The 20190-nt window shown below is 35.8% G+C and overlaps 1 protein-coding gene across 4 annotated transcripts in view; it reads right to left on the bottom strand.

Annotated features, from left to right (window-relative positions):
• Window positions 1-1202: 1202 nt before the first annotated feature.
• NLGN4X (neuroligin 4 X-linked) overlaps window positions 1203-20190 on the bottom strand; it is a 197866-nt gene continuing 178878 nt past the window's right edge. For all 4 annotated transcript variants that reach the window (XM_058186147.1, XM_058186143.1, XM_058186144.1 and 1 more), the window contains 3 exons: window positions 13923-14108; window positions 11662-12451; window positions 1203-5094 (listed from right to left, as the gene is read on the bottom strand). In XM_058186147.1, the coding sequence (XP_058042130.1) occupies window positions 4251-5094; window positions 11662-12451; window positions 13923-14108 (1820 nt within the window). In that variant the 3' untranslated portion in view covers window positions 1203-4250. The remainder of the gene's footprint in view (window positions 5095-11661; window positions 12452-13922; window positions 14109-20190) is intronic.

Raw genomic sequence — 20190 nt, 5'->3', positions numbered from 1 at the left:
GAATTTTCAAAACAAGTTAATAATTATTAAATTTAAAAAACATAATTTCTGATTGCTTCCTTTGGATCCAGCTGCTCTCCCAAAAGGAAATAACATTTCAGTCATTTTATATTTCATATATGCTTTTCTAAGAAATAATAATTAGTATCATTTTTACATACACACAGTACTCTTTGAATATCCTACTTTGCAGACCTAGTGATATATGCAGAAAATAATCAATTTATTAACTGTGGAACTCTGAAATTAGTTTGTTATATGAAGTCTCATGGCTTTTAGAAAGACAGGATAGCTCTTCTATAGCATCTATACTCTATGGTAGAACACATTCTTTGCATGTGATCAGTCTTTGAGGTTTTTCAAAAGGATTGAAAAAGAGAGTTGAAATAATGGAACTGATAATGGAGTAGAAAGAAACTAATTGGTATATGGTTTTCATATATTTATATAAAGTTGCATATTATATCCTAGTAATTAAATATCAGAAATAAGACTAAAATAGTTATTGGTTCAAGAGATTCAAGAAGTTTTCATTTGAATTAATTATTATGTTTAATTGTAAGGTCATTACTATCTTAATCTGGTGAGGGCTAGTATTCTGGTTAAAAAATATTTAGTATGAGTATCCCTTTTCACATGACAGACTGTAACTAAGGAAAATAATAGGAAGTGTTATGTTTTAGTCATGATGGCAAAGATCCAGCTTTAGACTGCCAGTGTCACAAAGTGATTAAGAGGAGGAGAGGTCAAGCTATTTACCAAAGCACCTGAAGGCCAGACAAGGAATAATGGATGGAAACCGAACAAGGAAAGATTCAACCTTGAAATAAGAAGAAATTTTCTGATAGTGAGAATAATCAACCAATGTAACAGCTTGACTCCAGAAGTTGTGGGAGCTTCATCACTGGAAGCTTTCAAGAAGAGACTGGACTGCCATGTGTCAAAAATGGTGTAGGGTCTGCTTGGGTGAGGGGTTGGACTAGATGACCTTCCAACTCTGTTAATCTGGAAAATACTAGGCAAGGACTGAGAAGGCCCAACTTCTAGTCTACCTTCAGATAGGAAAGGAAAATTCATTAATTATAGATAATATTTGTTGTATTCAGTGGTTCGAATGTCAGCAACTGGCATTCCATAAAGTTCTTTGCAAACTCTTAGCAAGATTGGTTACAGTATTTATCTTTATCGAGGTTATCATTTCAACACTTTTCAAGTGTTGACAAGGCTCGTTATGGACTACATATTACATCCATATGCTCACATACATGTGCACGCTCACACAGAGATTTTCAAAATGATAGTTTTACAAAAATGATAAACACGTAATTCTTTGCACAAAGCATTAGAAAATACTGTGATATTTTATTATTAAAAATGCTGCTGAAAAGTTTATACATATGTGTCCAGCCATATATATCTTCTGTCCTTACTTAAGGCAAACCAAAAAGAAAAAAAATGAAGAAATAATAACAAAAGAAACCCTGCGTGCCTCTTAAGGTTAAGAAGAAAAGTCTGGGATTTTTTTTTCCTATTCTTTAAAGTATGTTTGTTGTTATTATTATACAATCCTTTGAAGAGCCTAAAAATTTCCATTTATAAATCATACATCTGTCCCGATGTATTAAATTATTAAAGTGACATCATCTTCATTGATTTTTAAAAGCTAAAATCATTCACTTACAGAAATGGTTTTATCCAAATGTCACAAGCCTGACACATTACTGTACATATTGCTAGCAGAAAACAACTGGAAGTACTAAACAAATACCATAATTCACATAACAAACATACCCATCTGAATAAGATGCCATCATTTTCCTTATTATTCCCCACTGAGTCATGAAGAAGAGTTATGTTGTAGTCATGATGGCAAAGATCCAGCTTTAGACAGCCAGTGTCATGAAGTGATTAAGATAGTGGGCAAGGATTGAGAAGACCCAATTTCTAGTCTGCTTTCAGCTAGGAAAGCTCACTAGGTGACTTTGTGCCAATCCCTACTTTTAAGACCAATCAATTTCACAGGGTTGTTTTCATGGGGAAAAGCTGGAGGAGGGAATGTTATGTATGCTGCCATGAGCTCCTAGAGGGAAAGTGAAATATAAAACTAACAAAATAAATACATTATAATTACATTTTAAAAAATCAAGGAATGCATTGACTTCCTTTGACTAGTGGGTAAAAATTGGAACTGCTAAAATTTTACCTGGTAGGGAAAAGAAAGCATGTACTAATTTCATTTTCTAAGATGGAAGATCCTGTTAACAATTCTATTAGGTCTCCAGCCATTGTTTGCTACTCTAGGAACCTGTTTTCTCTCTCAGAATCAGCATGAAGCTGTATATATATATATATATATTCCATACTCCATACCCAGCAAAACATCAAAGTAGCTATAAGTTAGAATAGCTCAAACTATCTATTTTAAAGCAGAAGGCATCCTGTGTTACATTATGTGACATCACATCACATTTATATTTATTATTACAAAGATGATAGTATAGCAGTATTGTGCCTTCCTCAATAAGAGAAAAACAGAATGTACACCCCAGGAAAGATGTGATCTTGTGCAGAGCAACTCTGTTCAAATATCTTTGGTTTCTACCTTTATAAACCATTTGTAACTCACTAATAACAATTTCTACTTTTATAATGTCTGATTTATTTTGATGGATTTTCTTTAGAATTGTTTTTCAACTCTATACAGAGATGCCAGATATATTGTTGGAACAGCTGCATTTTACAACACACTTCCCTGCATTTGTAGATGATGTAAATAATAGTATTTTCTTATAGAATTAATAATGATGAGTTATGAAATGATCCAACTTCTTCAAAACAACTCACCCATTAATATGGTTTCTCACTTGCTTTCCATGGTATCAAGCTTAAGCTTGATTAAAATAGGTCAAAAGTTTTAGCTACTGATCCAGTAAGAACTTAATTAATGGGAAAATAATATCACCCTTTGTCTAACTTGTGTGATCTCCCTGTTCAACACAGCTATATCAATTTCCCTTCTTTGCATAACCTTTTCTGCCATCTGCTAGAGCAGGCAGAATCTTATCAAAGAAAAAAAACTGCTTTAGAAAGTAGGCTGTCTGAAAGAAGCAAAGATTTATGGCAGATAGGATACCAAGAACAAAGTTCCTAGATCAACTGAATAAGCTTGTTGAAATTCTTCCAATTTGTCTCTGTGTTGCAATATAATGGACGCTAACACAAAAAGGAAGGAAAATGGTGGGGTGGGGTGGGGTAGCAGGAGAGGTTTCTTTCCTTTAAGGGAGGAAAAATAAAATCCTGTTTCCTATCTATGGATGCCTTAACATGCATCTATTCAGCCTGTAAAGAAAAATCTAGCAGGCCACACAGTCATCTGTGTCCTTTGTATGATACAACATGTTTTCCCAGAAATAACACATTAGGAAAAATCTTTCATGTTTGGATCATCAGTAGTAATTAAGAAGAATACCCTCCTTTAGGTCTGGGAGGAAACATAGGTGGTATGATTAATGCTTATACACATAGATCACAACTGAAAGCACAATCTTTCTAAAAGCTTTTTTCAAACTGAAAACATCAATAAAAGCTTCTTTTTTAAAACTCACAGCTATGTACACTTTTTTTTTTACAAAGTTCCTTAAATATAGTTCAGGCTGGCAAGTCATCTCTTTGCACAGAACTATACATATTTACTGCATAGTCAGTCCTAGGTTTTTTTAATAATAATAAAATCTTATTTCCCCATTCTGGATTACAGCTTCTTAGGATGGGTAAAAGCCCATGATGACGTCTTTTGTATAACAAGGGCCATTCATGGTATGGCACATATAGAACATCTTTTGTTTTTAAATTTTATTTATTCAAAGAAAAAAAGAAGAAGAAGAAGAAACCCTATACAGTCACTGACTCTGTGTTTCAAAAGTTCTGTTTCTGTTTGTTACACTCAATATATATCCTTTTCTAGGAGACTTTCTTCAGGCCTCAACTCTTATTTTCAATCAAAGTGGTTGAGATATTAAAGCGGAATCCTAATAGCAATGTACACATTTCACATTTCACAGGGTTTGAGAGGGTGATCTTTCTTGAATATCAGAGTTCCTATGGAAAGGATCTGAAGAAAATTATGACCGTTCTGCTCTTTCACCTTTTCACTTTTCATTTCCACAAATTTCTTGATGGAGAATATGAATTTCCCCCTTTTTTTCTTATGGTTAATCTTCCAGGTGGTATGTGATGGGTGCATGACTGAGCTATACTCTAGTGGTGGAATGTCCATGAGGCAAATTAGTACTGTTCTGTCCTCCACTGAAAGTGTTGAAAGTATGCAAAGGTTGCATTCCTGTTAATGTATTTGGAATCATGGTTATGGTATTGGGTGTCATGAGTGGAATATCATCTGGAGATCTTCTAAGAGTCAGGGTATAATCAGGTGGACAGGTGAGTCTCAGGGTATCATGAGCTTGTAGTGACTCACAGTCATGATCATGCTCCAGCTGTTTCATCTGCAGTGACATAATTTCTTCATTCTGTATATGGGCAATATCATTGGTTGTGTTCCTTTGGGGACTGGGGCGTCTGTGTGTCTCATGACGTCGCTTGTCTTTCTTATAGTACAAGGCCGCAAATGCCAAAATGTTGAGGAACAATAATGATGCTCCTACAGCAATAGTAACACTTAGCTCTGTAGAATAATCTCTCTTGTTTTCTATCAGAACACTTGTATCCTCTGGAGAGGTTTTCTGGGTATCTTTTGAATGCTTTGGGTTGTTGCTTGGAGTCATTAATGGGCGTTTGGTGGTAAACTTCCCAGGAGAACGTCGGGTAACATAAGGGAACGATGTCATATCAGGAGGTGGAACCTTAGTTGTAGTTGAAACATACTGAAATATTTCATTCAAATTGTGCAAGTGTGGTACAAGTTCTAACCAGAAAGCGACTTTTGTTGCTCGGTAGTGATCTCGAACTCTGGGTTTCAAACCAATGTGCAAATAAAGTTGGTCTTTTGGGTTGTATTTAGACCAAGCAACTTCTTCAAAACGATTAGGCTTTGTATGGATGAATTTTGTGTCTTGGGGAACAGGCTGGTTTGGATCCCTAAAAGTATACAAATAAATAATATTAAAAACAATCAACTTACATACTCAAATGTATTACAAGAGCTAAAGTCAATTTCCTTACAGTGAAATACTTGATGAAATTTTGAGTTTCAAGTTTATAACTAATAGTCTGTTTAGATCAGAATACTTGCCCAAAATATATGCTCTGGATACATTTTATAATACTTGTATATTTGCCTAATATATGAAAGTAGTACTCTAAGTTACTTTTTTAAAAAAGGCAACTTTTCAAGGATTTTCAATAATAGCTCACAAATGCAGATTTCAATAATAGGCATGGACACAGGCATCCAGAAAGTGGGTAAAATGTCAGGTGTGAAAGACCAGGTCTACATGTGAAGGTTCAATTAAACTAATTTATTGCTAAAGGCTTATGCACCTGCTTAGAGTTAGATAAGGTTCATCGACACTCAAATGAAAGTGGATTTAGTTTCTTTATGGATATGTAGGGATTTCCCCTTTTTACTCCACCCCAGGTTTTGCCATCCCTTCTCCTACATAAAGGGATGAACTATGAATTGTGACATCACTGAACAAACTTCATGACTTGGCAACTTGAATCTGATTTGGGATGCTAGTATGAAAAGAGGCTATTTCAAGATATTGAGTGGTATGTTTCCTCAAAATTAGTTCTTTGTCATCTTATTATCTCATCACAATCTAACAGATTCTCAGTTGCCCACATACACCCAGTTAAAAATATGTTAATAAATAACCATAAAACAAATAATGTCAAGGAGGCATCATGATTTAAATGTTCTCTCTGAAAGAGCCCAGTTTGCAACGTATTCCAGAAGGTGGCATATCCACCTCTTCATACAAGAGGTCTCCAAAGGGCCAGAACTCCCACTGAAAAACATTACTTCTGAAAACTCTCCATGACCTCTTGACAGTGGAGAACTATCTGCTGCTTCTCCTAAACGTGATTGTAACAGGTGGGCCAATGGAAGATGCAGCTCTCTAGATAACTTGGCACTAAGCCATAAAGCATTAACATCAGCAATTTAAATTTTACCCAGAATCTAACAAGCAGCTAATGCAGGACTCACAGTACAGATATAATACACTTCCAACAATAATTACTGATAAGTATCCAGTCTGTACTAAATGAAGCTTCAAGTATGTTTTTAAAGGTAAACTCATTCAATTATTACCATGGCTTACATCAACTACCTATGAACTAATACATCTTTTTTTAAAAAGGCTAAAAATGTCAAATCTTGAAAGTTGTAATTACAGTGTTGGATATCTCTCTGTAAAAACTAAGAATTTTGAAATAAAGAACATTAAATGTTTTGAGAATAGAATGGATTTTTTCAATCTTCTCTATACATACAGTAGTCTTCACTCATTTCCTTGTCATAGGAAAACTAGTCCCCACCCCCACCCCATGGGGTTTAATTTTAATTATAGAGGGATGTTAAGGCAAATCATGATAAGTATCAAGCCTTTTTTTGCTATATTCACAACTGCTTTTGTTGGAACAGCAGTATTTTGTATTAATAGCTACTGAAACAGAACATATTTCCAATGTCAATAATTAGACCTGCAAGTATAATTGGTATAAAAGCTACACTATATTTCTGCAATAAACTGTTTCAAGCAAAGGTATCAAACCTGCTATAATGCAAATCATCAAAAATATAAATATAACTTCATCTGAAATTATTCAGGCTACATTGTATATTTCCCATTCAGTTACCCTTCTGAAATTGGATTGTACATTGTAGATATCTGTATTAGATTTTGCCACTGGGAATACATGTTGAGAAAAAAATGCAGTGTATGTGAATTTCTGTTTTAGATTTAAAGATTTTTAGATCTAAGTTTTTAGATTTCTGGTAGATATATAAATCACATTCTACCTTCTGATCTCATCTACTATGGACTATTACTCTCTACTTTAATTGGATCCAGTAAAAAGTATGGAAGATGTGATATAAAAAGTGCTTGGTTTACATAGTCAAAGAAAAAAACCGTTATAAGAAACTTTGATGGGATATTCTCATACTATCCTAAATATTTTTACAGTGGTCTCTCTGCTCAATATAAAAGGGTTTTGTACGGTTTCTATTAATTGTTAAACAAGTTTCAAGGTCCTTGTTTTGATTTCCATGTTTTGACTATACACAATAAAGAAATGGCACCTAAATGCCAACCTACTACCTACCAAACACACGCACAAATGCATAATACTAATTTTGTTATATATAAAAATAGTCATGGATTTTGGCATTTTGATTAATCCCTAGAATTTAATTCAGCTTCAGCTGAACAAAATGGCTCTTGCTCAGTGGTGGGATTCAAGTAATTTAACAACCGGTTCTCTGCCCTAATGATTTCTTCCAACAACCAGTTTGCTAAACTGCTCAAAAAGTTAACAACCGGTTCTCCCGAAGTGGTGCGAACTGGCTGAATCCCACCACTGCTCTTGCTCAAATCAAGTTCTTCCTCTAAGAGAGAAAGACAAAGGGTTGATACAAATGAGTGGGCCAAAACTCCCTCTGATACCAAAGTTTCTATCTTTTTCCCAAAGAGAGGAAGGAATATTTCAACTTCAATTTGTGGCTCTATCATTGTTAGGGATGTCTTGAAAGTTCTTACATTGGTTTTTCCCTGTTTCGTTTACTTAAGAAGCTTGTAATAGGAACTGAAAATGCATTCTGGAAACAAGATAGAACTCCTAGTATGTTTGAATGATTTCACTTAGATACAAAGTGCTGTCAGCTTTAGTTACAAGTTGTGTAAAAGAGATGAAAGAGAAACAGTAAAAGTTCTCTTGCTAAGTTCTTCTACATAAATTGAAGAAAATTTCAGGAAGTAGATCAGTGCGATTCATTATGATGTCCTTTTATTAGCCACAGTAACAATAGCTTCACCCTGTTTCTGAAGAACAAAAGCAAAATAATTTTTATTGTATTGTATTGTATTGTATTGTATTGTATTGTATTGTATTGTATTGTATTGTATTGTATTGTATTGTATTGTATTGTATTATTTATTTATTTATTTATTTATTTATTTATTTATTTATTTATTTATTTATTTATTTATTTATTTATTTATTTATTTATTTATTTAAACTTTTATACCGCCCTTCTCCCGAAGGACTCAGGGCAGTGTACAGCCTACATTAAAACAATTAATATACACACTAAAATAACAATTAAAAAACTTATTCAATAAAGGCCGAAATTAAAACCGTCCAATTGACCATATAAAATACCCAAGAAAATATTAAAATTGAGAAATTTAAAATTTAAAAATTTAAAAATCAGGCCAGTCCCGCTTGGATAAATAAATAAGTTTTCAGTTCCTGGTGAAAGGTCCTAAGGTCGGGCAATTGGCATAAACCGGGGGGAAGTTCGTTCCAGAGAGTAGGTGCTCCCACAGAGAAGGCCCTTCCCCTGGGGGCCGCCAGCCGACACTGCTTGGCGGACAGCACCCTGAGAAGACCCTCTCTGTGAGAGCGCACGGGTCGGTGGGAGGCATGTGGTAACAGCAGGTGGTCCCGTAAGTACCCGGGTCCTAAGCCATGGAGCGCTTTAAAGGTGGTAACCAAAACCTTGAAGCGCACCCGGAAGACCACAGGTAGCCAGTGCAGACTGCGCAGGAGTGGTGTTACTCGGGAGCAACGTGGTGCTCCCTCAATCACCCGCGCAGCTGCATTCTGGACTAGCTGGAGTCTCCGAGTGCACTTCAGGGGTAGCCCCATGTAGACAGCATTGCAATAATCCAGACGAGAAGTGACGAGAGCATGAGTGACCGTGCATAAGGCATCCCGGTCAAGAAAGGTGCACAACTGGCGGACCAGGCGGACCTGATAAAAAGCTCTCCTGGAGACGGCCGCCAAGTGATCTTCAAACGACAGCCGTCCATCCAGGAGAACGCCCAAGTTGCGCACCCTTTCCGTTGGGGCCAATGACTCGCCCCAACGAGTATTAGTATTTTATTAAAAAAATTTTTTATAAAATACTAAACTGTTGCTGAGGGAACAATTACAGATTCTTCTTCAAAATTGGACAAATATGTGAATATATTTGGTGCATTAGAACTATTGTGCAGCATTCTGTCTTCTATTATAAACTTTATTATTTTTTCCTCTGGTTTCTCTTGATATATAAATGCTTTTTCAATAAGGTGGTAAGATGCATAATGTATTACATTGAATCGCATTGAGTGTTCTCTCTCTCCCTCCCTCCCTCCTTCTTTCTTCTGTATATATAAAATGTACTTGTGGTTTGAAATATCCATAACTATTATAAAATTCTCCCAAGGTTTTTTATTGTTTACTACTGCTAAAACTATAATTTAATCTTAGTAATATTTTATATTAACCTAATAAAATTTTCCTTTTAAGTAAGATCTCCTAGCATTCAAAAATAATTCATCATGCTTATATCTGAGTTACTCACTACAGGTAGTCCTCCACTTACACAAGTTCATTTAGTAACCGTTTGAAGTTACAACAGCACTGCAAACACTGACTTATGACTGTTTTTCACACTTATGACTGTTGTAGCATTCCTATAGTCACTTGATCAAAATTCAGATGCTTGGCAACTGCCTCATATTTATGATGGTCACACTGTTTCCCGGTCATGTGATCACCTTTTGTGACCTTCGGATAAGCAAAGTCAATGGGGAAGCCAGATTCACTTAACAATCATGTAACTAATTTAACATCTGCAGTGATTCACTTAACAACTGTGACAAGGAAGGTCATACAATGAGGAAAAATTCACTTAACTAATGTTTAGCAACATCAATTTTGGGCTCAATCGTGGTCATAAGATGAGAACTACCTACATAGGACAATTCATTTAATCTATGTACAGTATTTTGCTTTAAAAATATGCAAACAGTGTATATGTTTCTAAACAAAGAATTCTATTTCTTTTGGAAAAACATTCACTTCGTTTTAACTCAAGTAATTATATACATTCTACAAGCACAGTTGGTATCCCTCCTGTGCTAGGTGGAAGCAGCCAGTCAAATTCAGAAGATTCTGAAAAAATGTAATATCTCCCTATTTATTATTTTTATGGGAAAAATGGTTGGAGGCCAAAGTGGGATTGATCTATCTGTCCATTCACCCATATATCCATTTTTCCATCCATCCAAAATGTAAGAATGCTGCTTAAATTAAGCAGTCAAGGAAGAAGAAGTATATATCACTTTTTAGTGTAGAGAAGGATATGTTCTCTCATGGTTTTCTTTGTGGAACAGAAACAATTGTTTGCTTTTTGTGATGATATGTACTATGCCAGTCTGACTTTCTTAAATCCTATGAAATCCACTTAAGCTCCTGAATGAATCAGGACACTGTTTTTCTCTGAACTGTCCAATATTGCTGCATACCATTTTCTGCACTGCAGTAGAGCTGCGGTTCTGAAAGCTCGGATTTGCCATAAAGGTTCATTGGAAAGATTTATGGGCCCTTGGTGCACTGCAAGGACCTTTCTTAAAATTCAATACTAAGACAAGAAAAGAGAATGAAAAAGAAAGTTTCAAAACCTGAAACAAAACAACAACCATCACTGCTATCTAGAGGGGAAAATACTGCATTATTAATTAAGATATTTATATAAAATGTTTTCTGTTAGCTTTACCAGTAAGTTCCTCTGACCTATTGTAGCATTATGTTCCTTTCATGTGCTTCAAAAATATATTTGGAGTTTTCACATTTAAGAAACTAAATATTAATTTTAAAATTAATCATATACCTAGATGAAGAAATAAACATATATAATTACTTCTATTACATCTTTTACCCTTTAATTTTAAAAAGGCAACCATTTAATTCTATAAAGAAACCACAGTGGCAGTCTTGATTAAATCATTTTTTCTTTTTTTCTTTTCTTTTCTTTGTAATACATTATATGCCCTAAGTGTTATGGGAATATGAAATGGTGAAAAAACGGGGCTGAAATAGACAAACTAACCACATTGTTGCTATTTATGAAACAATTTAATGTGACAAAGGTATCTCTTAGACATAAATATTTGTATACAGAAATCAAATGTGCTTGATTACTGAATTATGTTTTGTACTGTAATTCTTCCAAATAAATGTACTTTTATTGCCAGAAGTTGGATGGCAAGAAATGTGATCTGTAGTCCTTATAATACCTATGAATGGAGAATTTGCTTTATTGCCTTGCCTCTTCTAAACTGGGTTGGTGGGACAAGGCCTATTTCTCGATAAAGATGATTAAATTTGATTGTATACATATGTGGACTATACCTTCCAAGGTCCTGAAAGCTATTCAGAATAATTTGTAAAAAGACAGACTAATGAATGCTAATCCTTTTACATATAAAGAGGTCATAGTCCCAAAAATCTACATCACATTCTTTTAAGCTAGCCTTGCTTGTACATTATATTTTGAAAATACTGCTTTCCTTCCATAGCAGGGTGCCCACTGTGAAACAAGGGCAGATCCAACGAGAAGGGTTTTATAAGAATATCAAAAGAGAGAAGATGTTATCATTATATCATTATAAAGCAATGATAGGCTTAAAATGTTAGATGTCATCCTACCCTGTTTTGGCGAAGTTTGTCCAATAGGTCATAACAACCGCACTGAGCATGACATCATTCTTTGAAAAGTTGCAGTTGAATAATTCAGTAGGACCGATCATGGGGATACCAAACACATAAGGAACTTCATCACCATGTGCAGAATCAGCCCAACTGGGTTTCATTTCACTTTGGCAATGGTGATAAAATGCATAGAAGTATGTTGGAGAACCATACTGAGCATGGAGGTCTGCTGTGGCAACAGCTGGTGCAACCCACTGGTGGTCAGTAAAAAGTGCTACCAAGGTCTTCCTTCGTGTTTCAGGATTCTCCTTGTCTGCCCAATCTGTGTACATGAATTTAATGGTTTCTCTTAGAGTATCTTTCCCTTCTGGATAACCATATAGATTGTCCACAAAATTAGATACCGAGAAATCAAAATCATTTGGAGATATGCCTTCTTCATTATCCACAATTCCATCTACAAATTTTAAACCTTCTCCTTGGTTTACACCTAGCATTATATCATAGTTGAGAAATTCTCCCTGTTCCATTAGAATCTGTGGATCATCTGGAATTACATCTCCATCAATCACAGGCCCAAAGGCAATGTGGTATGTAGCTGGTGTAATTGTTTGCTGAATGAGTTCTTTGTAGTTCTTATTCCGAAAGCATTCAACTAAGTCTGTAGTGTCCAAAGTGTTGCAGCCCACTTTTTCTGCCAAAATTGCAGTGTACTTGGCAGGCTGGTAATTCACTGCCCAGCTGGACAGGGCTGTTCCACTTTGTATGATTGCTTTTTGGAATAGACCTGCAGGTGCAAAAGTGAAAATTAAAACACACATACACATACATATACACACAATTGACAAAGCAAAAGGAATATTTATGATATCAAGAAGTATTGATTAAGAGAAAGCACAGTTCAGTTTGATTAGAACAACAACAGCAAAACATTAAAAGCTTGCAGGGATCCCTCTTGCCAAATGGTAGCTGTATTTCCTCTCATATTCAATGTTCATTATATAAAAAATGAAAAATCCAATGTGAATATCTAGGAGGTGAAATTATTTCTGAAATGTACAGTACATTGAAATAATTGACTCCAATTTTCACTGAGTCCATCTATGGAGCCAGATGTTACTGTCTCTGCCTAACATAGATACATGTTGATAGCAATTGTTATCTGGCAACAATAACTTTTTTATTTAAAAAAAAACCCCTGTAATGCTTTTGACATGTATATCTGGGCTAAGTAACATAAGTTATTTCAAAACAAAGAACTGATTTGACAGTCGAGATTAAAGATTTTATTCAAAGGGGTGATTCAATCAACTCAATTTCAAACAGAATAGTGGAGTAGAATAGTGGAGTAGAATAGAATATTGGGCAGTCTAGCACAAATATATATCTTTTTTTTTCTTTTGCAATATGCATGGTTGACCAATCTAATTGTAGCAAAAGATTTTTGGACGCTGTATTTTTTAAAATGGAATTTTACTATGTGACATAATTACTTAGTAATTATGAAGATCATTTGGTCCTGATTAGTTTATTGATCTAATCCCTATATTACACTTATTCTCATGACCCTTAACTGGGCAAATAGTGCATCATAGGGCAAGAATTTTTGAGCCAAGGGACCTCAGATGAGCTAACTTGCAAAATACATTCAAAATCTGTGACCCATGACTCCCATGGGAATGAACTTTGGAAAAGTTGTGGCTGCTTCATTGCTATCTGTTTTTATTTTAAAAATTGGAACTGAAAACCTAGTACAATTGATATAATACTAATTCCTAAGATGCTGGTATCATACAGGTAGTCCTTGACTTTCAACTATTTGTGACAATTAGAAGTTATAGACACACTGAAAAAAATGAATTATGACTGTTTTCTACTTATGATCCAGCACAACTCTATGATCATGTGATCAAAATTGGGACATTTGGCAATTGGCATGTATTTATGAAAGTTGCACTGTTTTGGAGTCATGGGATCGCTTTTAGCGACCTTCTGATAAGCAAAGTCAATTCACTTAACAATTGCATTACTAACTTAACAACTGTAGTGTTTCACTTAACAACTATGGCAAGAAAAGTTGTAAAATGAGATAAAATTCACTTTAAAAATGTTACAATTAACAACAGAAATTTTTGGCTCAATTGTTGTAAATTGAGCATTACTTGTAGTAATTTCTGGAACTAATTCTTACTGTTTTTGCAATCCATTCTTACTTTATGACTATTAAAATTATATTATTTAACATGGAGAATGGTTACCTTCTGAATAGTGTGATAATGTCAAGAGACTAACACAAGATGCTCCAGCTCCTGATCCAAAAATAGTAACTCTTTTGGGGTCTCCTCCAAATGATCCAATATTTTCTTCAATCCATCTCAGAGCTTGAATTTGGTCAAGTAATCCATAATTGCCTTTTGCTGCTTGGTCTCCAGTACTTAGGAAACCTACAAATAAAAAAAGAAAGAAAAAAAGGAAGAAAAGAATACATTAAACTCACTGGTCAAGGAATGAGTTACAGGGCATGCACAAAAAAATCTTTTCTTCTTCCAATTTTCAAAAGCTTACAGTTCTACTTAAATGTAATTAATATAAACTTTAATGATCCAATTATTTTTTCTGTCAAAGAAAAATGCATGAAATGTGGCAATTTTCATTTCTTTTACATTTATTTTCCTATAGCAATTACAAGATTAAAAACAGTTTTTTTAAAATAAAAAAATCACTTTACAATAAAGTAGAATTAACTGATTTGGCCATAACATACATATATATACATACATACATACATACTTTGGGAAACAGGGTGCAACTACCCTGAAATTATTCCTCCCTCCCCATCCGGTTCACAACTGCACAGTCTCTTGTCTTGGAGTCATCTTTGGAATGTGCTATCTCCTGCCTTGGAAGCTACTGTGCTACTGCCAACTTCTTCCTGCTCCCATTCTTTCTTCAGCTACACTTTCCATCACACAGCTGTTGGGGTGGAGTGAGGTATTATCAGTATGGGATGGGCAAGAGGAGCATTGGAAGCCCTGACCCAATGCCTGGAGATTTTTAGGTCCAGATATGGAGAAACAAGCATAGACTTAATTCCACTTAGTAAGCACAGCAACTATTTCCAAAGGTCATTTAATGTTGGACATTAAATGAACTTTAATGAAACATCTGAGTATCCCCCTGGACTCACAATTTATGCATGAATAGCAGATAGAGACTATGACCTTTTCACAGTCACATGTTGTGTACCAGTTGTGACTATGAAAAAAAAAACCCTTTTCTTTAGGTTTGTGATCTTGTCATCTAATGACTAGACCACTAAAGTTTGTTTTATATCAGTCAGCCCTTGAAAATTGTATGGAAACCTTTTGATTCAGCACACAGTAGCAGATGTAGTTAACAACAATGGAGTCTGCATTGTCTGCCATCTGAAGGAAAGCCATGTAAAGAGGCTCTATACTCAAAGTTCTTAGTAGGGGTCTTCTGCCTTGGAACATTAAAACCCCAGGTATTATATTTTTGAAAAGTTATGAGCGACTTGGGGAGACTTGATCATTTTGCTGCCTATTTTGTGACACCATCTTCTTATAGGGATGTTATTGATTTTTTTGTTTTCATTTTATATTGCTAATTGTAGCCTGCTCCCAGTCTTTAAAAGCATGGAAAACACCTACTGACAGCATGAATGTAAAGCTAGCTATTAAGAATAATAATTCATAAATTCATTTGTTTCTCTATCCTCTTCAATAATGCACAAAATAACAATTCTTTATGGACTTAGTAAGAGGTAAATAATGATGACTAGACCTGCAAAGTACTGCACAGTTAATTTAATAGGACAAGGTTTTAAACAAGAATGTAAGTGAAGCTAACTTTTTCACTTTGGGTACTCAGACTTCAGAGATCCCACAGTAACAAACCAGAGGGTTTTTTGGTTTGTTTGTTTTTTGCAGAGGATGGGGAAAAGATTTAAAAAAGCATCTGGCTTCCTGTCATGCAAACCCCATTTACACTTTTATCTTGTTATCAGATTTTGAAAATGGAAATGAGCCATGTTTGCAGGTGGCCTTGTAATTCAGAAAGCTGTCAAATTTATAAGCTTCAGATTTTCTTTGATTTGCTGAAAGCAATTCGCTTGGAACAGTTTGAATTCCACAGTATATAGCTCTCTAAGTCCTAATTTATCATTTTTATTATCAAATTCTCAAGCTTTATTTTTTTAACTTTTTTTTTACTTCACAGGCATTATTTCTACAAGCCCTTTCAGAATTGCTGCATTAATGTAAAATGTAATGTAACTGATGGGAAATTCAGACTTCATCACTCCCACTTGAAACACTTGTAGGCACCCAACAGTTGAAAAGGTGTCATCCATTAGCATTTGTAAATTATCATAACTGTAAATACAGAGCAAGCTGTCAACTAGAAGCTGACGAGATTTTTGAGAGCTTTCTGTTCCACAGAAATATTTTAATGTTATTGCTCATTATTTGATATGGATGGAAGATTGGTGACTGAGAAATAGGAGATTATTTGAGTTGAAAGGACATTATTTGAGATTTAGGTGGCCTGCCTATCTAATGTAACACAAAGTTAAGACTAATATACATTTTCAAAATCATTTTGTTTTCAAAATCATCATGCCATATTGAAGGTTTGGAACAAGTTTAAAGCAAGACTGAATCCCAAAATTCTTCTTTGATTGTCACTCCAAGTACCATTTTTAGAAGAGAAATGATAATCACACAGACTTTGTTGACCTACACTGATTAATTGATTTTTTGGATGGAGAACTTAGAAAAGCATTGGAAAAGGAGGCTTTTTCTTTACTTTTACTTTGTCCATGGTTTGTTTATGCTCAGTTGGTATTAATCTTGGTATCTGACAATTAGAACAGTTTATAGTTATAGAAATACTGTGTATTATTAAATTTTAAAGCAAAAGCTTAAGGTATTTTGTAATTGGAACTAGATGCGGAAAATGTGGAAAATATCCTTTTTCTCTCCCCCCCCCCTTTTTATTCCTTGCACTTTTCTCCCATAAAAAGGTAAAGGTTCTCCTCGCACATACGTTCTAGTCATTGCCGACTCTAGGGGGCAGTGCTCATCTCCATTTCAAAGTCGAAGAGCCAGCACTGTCCGAAGACGTCTCCGTGGTCATGTGGCCGGCATGACTCAACGCCAAAGGCGCACGGAACGCTGTTACCTTCCCACCAAAGGTGGTCCCTATTTTTTCTACTTGCATTTTTATGTGCTTTCGAAACTGCTAGGTTAGCAGAAGCTGGGACAAGTAACGGGAGCTCACCCCATTACACGGCAGCAGTAGGGATTCGTACTGCCGAACTGCCAACCTTTCGATCGACAAGCTCAACGTCCTAGCCCCTGAGTCACCGTGTCCCTATTATTTCTCCCATATTTTTCCCCTTTTAATTTTTTTCTGGTTTCTTCTATTTTATCTTTTGTTGAAATTTTTGTTGACATTTTTGTTGAAATATTGATCATCAATATTTTAGAACATAAATAATATCTTGAATTTTATCTATCATATTAATAGTAATGCAAATTAACATAAATAATTAAAAAACAGAAATATATGAATGGAATGATATTGGAATACAATGAAATTAATGTCAAACTTCCAGTTTTATGCAAGTAAACTATTTCATTTCATATTATAATCTGTATCTGACTGCCTTCTATACAGCTGCTGGTTTATTTGGCATTACCTTATACAAAATAATTAAAAATTTATTATTTTAATTAAAATAATTTATTTGGCATTACCTTATACAAACTATAAAAATCTACTAACTAGCAACAAAGAAAATTTTCAGAGAGTTCTAATTTTTACTCTGAAATTGGAACATATATGAAACTTCAGCAAAAGGCTTAAAATTTGCAGCATGGGCACTAGTGCTCTGTTATCATATAAGTATAGATTTAAATCTCAAGTGAATATTGTTTCAGTTTATATAAAGAATTTAATTGGTTTGGCCAATCAATAGGTTGATTACATCATTCAAATTTTGAAAAAATATTCTAATTGTCATGTGTTAATAACTGTATGGTAAAGAAAGAAGGAATGGAGGGAGAATAGACTTTGCACTAGGCCTATAGATTCTTTGTGTACGGTAACTTCTGATTCTTTTATTCTGGAGAAGGAATGTTGCTCTTACCTGAATGTTCATTCTATGTGCGCTGCATGAGAGTCCAAGCAATGGGTCTTAACTTTGTCTGATTGGCCAGAGACTGAGTTGGAATTTGTTTAGCCATGCCTCCTCCTTCCTGTTGAGGTCTAATTTGTTAACCAAGTCTGGATCTGGAGAAGATGTAACATGTAATGAAACACATTCATTCCTGGACCCATACGGAATTAGGGAGCACACCTAGAATGAATGTTCAGGTAAGAGCAATGTTCCGTCTCCTGTGCGCTACTCAGAGAGTTCAAGCAATGGGATATACCCAAGCTAAGTATCCCTAGGGCGGGAAACAGAAGTGTCCAGGGTCCCTTCAACCGGAAGAACCTGCTGTAGGACTCTTCTCCCAAATGCCACCTCGGCTGAGGCAAACTTGTTGAGCTTATAGTTCCTGATGAAGGGTAAGGGGCGAGGCCCAGGTGGATGTCCTGAAAATTTCTAGGATAGAAGCTTGAGTGGCCCAAGCCACCATCGTGGCCATGCTCCTTGTAGAGTGGGCCATAATGCGACCAGGCTGTGGCTGGGCCTGATGATCATAGGCCACGGAAATACAAGCTTTGAGCCAGTGACCGATGGTGGATGGAGTCACCTTCACATCCATGGACCTGGGTTGAAAGGAGAAAAATAACGATTCCATCTTCCTGAAAGGCGCTGTCCTGTCAATATATTTGCGCAGGATCCTGCGGATATTTAAGGAGTGCCACTGTTATTCCCTGGGATGTCTGGGGTTCAGACAAAAGTCAGGTAAGATGACTTCCTGGGTCCTGTGAAACCAGGTGTTGATTTTTGGCATGAACGTCGGATCCAGACAGAGAATAAGTCTTTCTGGATGAAAGATACACAAGTCCTTTCTTATGGAGAGGGCCACCAGTTTAGAAATTTTCCGAGCTGATGTTATAGCTATGAAAAAGGTGACCTGGAAGGTCAGAAGTTTGAGACTGGTGGACTCTAATGGCTTGAACGGTGAGGAAGTGAGTGCCTGTAACACTAGTGACAGATCCCAAGAGGGGTATTTGTATACTGGTGGAGGTCATAGATTGGATGCCCCTTTCAGGAAGCTACATAACCCTCGGATGTTGAGAGAGGGTTGCAGCTCCTCGCCGGTCAGGATAGTTGCCAAAGCAGCTACCTGTCTGTGGAGAGTGTTTTTGGCTAATCCTGTATTTAACGCTTCCTGAAGGAAGTCCAAAATATGTGGGATGGATGCTGATGCCTTCTATACAGCTGCTGGTTTATTTGGCATTACCTTATACAAAATAATTAAAATTTATTATTTTAATTAAAATAATTTATTTGGCATTACCTTATACAAACTATAAAAATCTACTAACTAGCAACAAAGAAAATTTTCAGAGAGTTCTAATTTTTACTCTGAAATTGGAACATATATGAAACTTCAGCAAAAGGCTTAAAATTTGCAGCATGGGCACTAGTGCTCTGTTATCATATAAGTATAGATTTAAATCTCAAGTGAATATTGTTTCAGTTTATATAAAGAATTTAATTGGTTTGGCCAATCAATAGGTTGATTACATCATTCAAATTTTGAAAAAATATTCTAATTGTCATGTGTTAATAACTGTATGGTAAAGAAAGAAGGAATGGAGGGAGAATAGACTTTGCACTAGGCCTATAGATTCTTTGTGTACGGTAACTTCTGATTCTTTTATTCTGGAGAAGGAATGTTGCTCTTACCTGAATGTTCATTCTATGTGCGCTGCATGAGAGTCCAAGCAATGGGTCTTAACTTTGTCTGATTGGCCAGAGACTGAGTTGGAATTTGTTTAGCCATACCTCCTCCTTCCTGTTGAGGTCTAATTTGTTAACCAAGTCTGGATCTGGAGAAGATGTAACATGTAATGAAACACATTCACTCCTGGACCCATACGGAATTAGGGAGCACACCTAGAATGAATGTTCTGGTAAGAGCAATGTTCCGTCTCCTGTGCGCTGCTCAGAGAGTTCAAGCAATGGGATATACCCAAGCTAAGTATCCCTAGGGCGGGAAACAGAAGTGTCCAGGGTCCCTTCAACCGGAAGAACCTGCTGTAGGACTCTTCTCCCAAATGCCACCTCGGCTGAGGCAAACTTGTTGAGCTTATAGTTCCTGATGAAGGGTAAGGGGCGAGGCCCAGGTGGATGTCCTGAAAATTTCTAGGATAGAAGCTTGAGTGGCCCAAGCCACCATCGTGGCCATGCTCCTTGTAGAGTGGGCCATAATGCGACCAGGCTGTGGCTGGGCCTGATGATCATAGGCCACGGAAATACAAGCTTTGAGCCAGTGACCGATGGTGGATGGAGTCACCTTCACATCCATGGACCTGGGTTGAAAG

The sequence above is a fragment of the Ahaetulla prasina genome, chromosome 5, assembly GCF_028640845.1.
Source record: "Ahaetulla prasina isolate Xishuangbanna chromosome 5, ASM2864084v1, whole genome shotgun sequence".
Lineage (NCBI taxonomy): Eukaryota > Metazoa > Chordata > Lepidosauria > Squamata > Colubridae > Ahaetulla > Ahaetulla prasina.
This window is presented reverse-complemented; position numbering and strand designations above follow the sequence as displayed.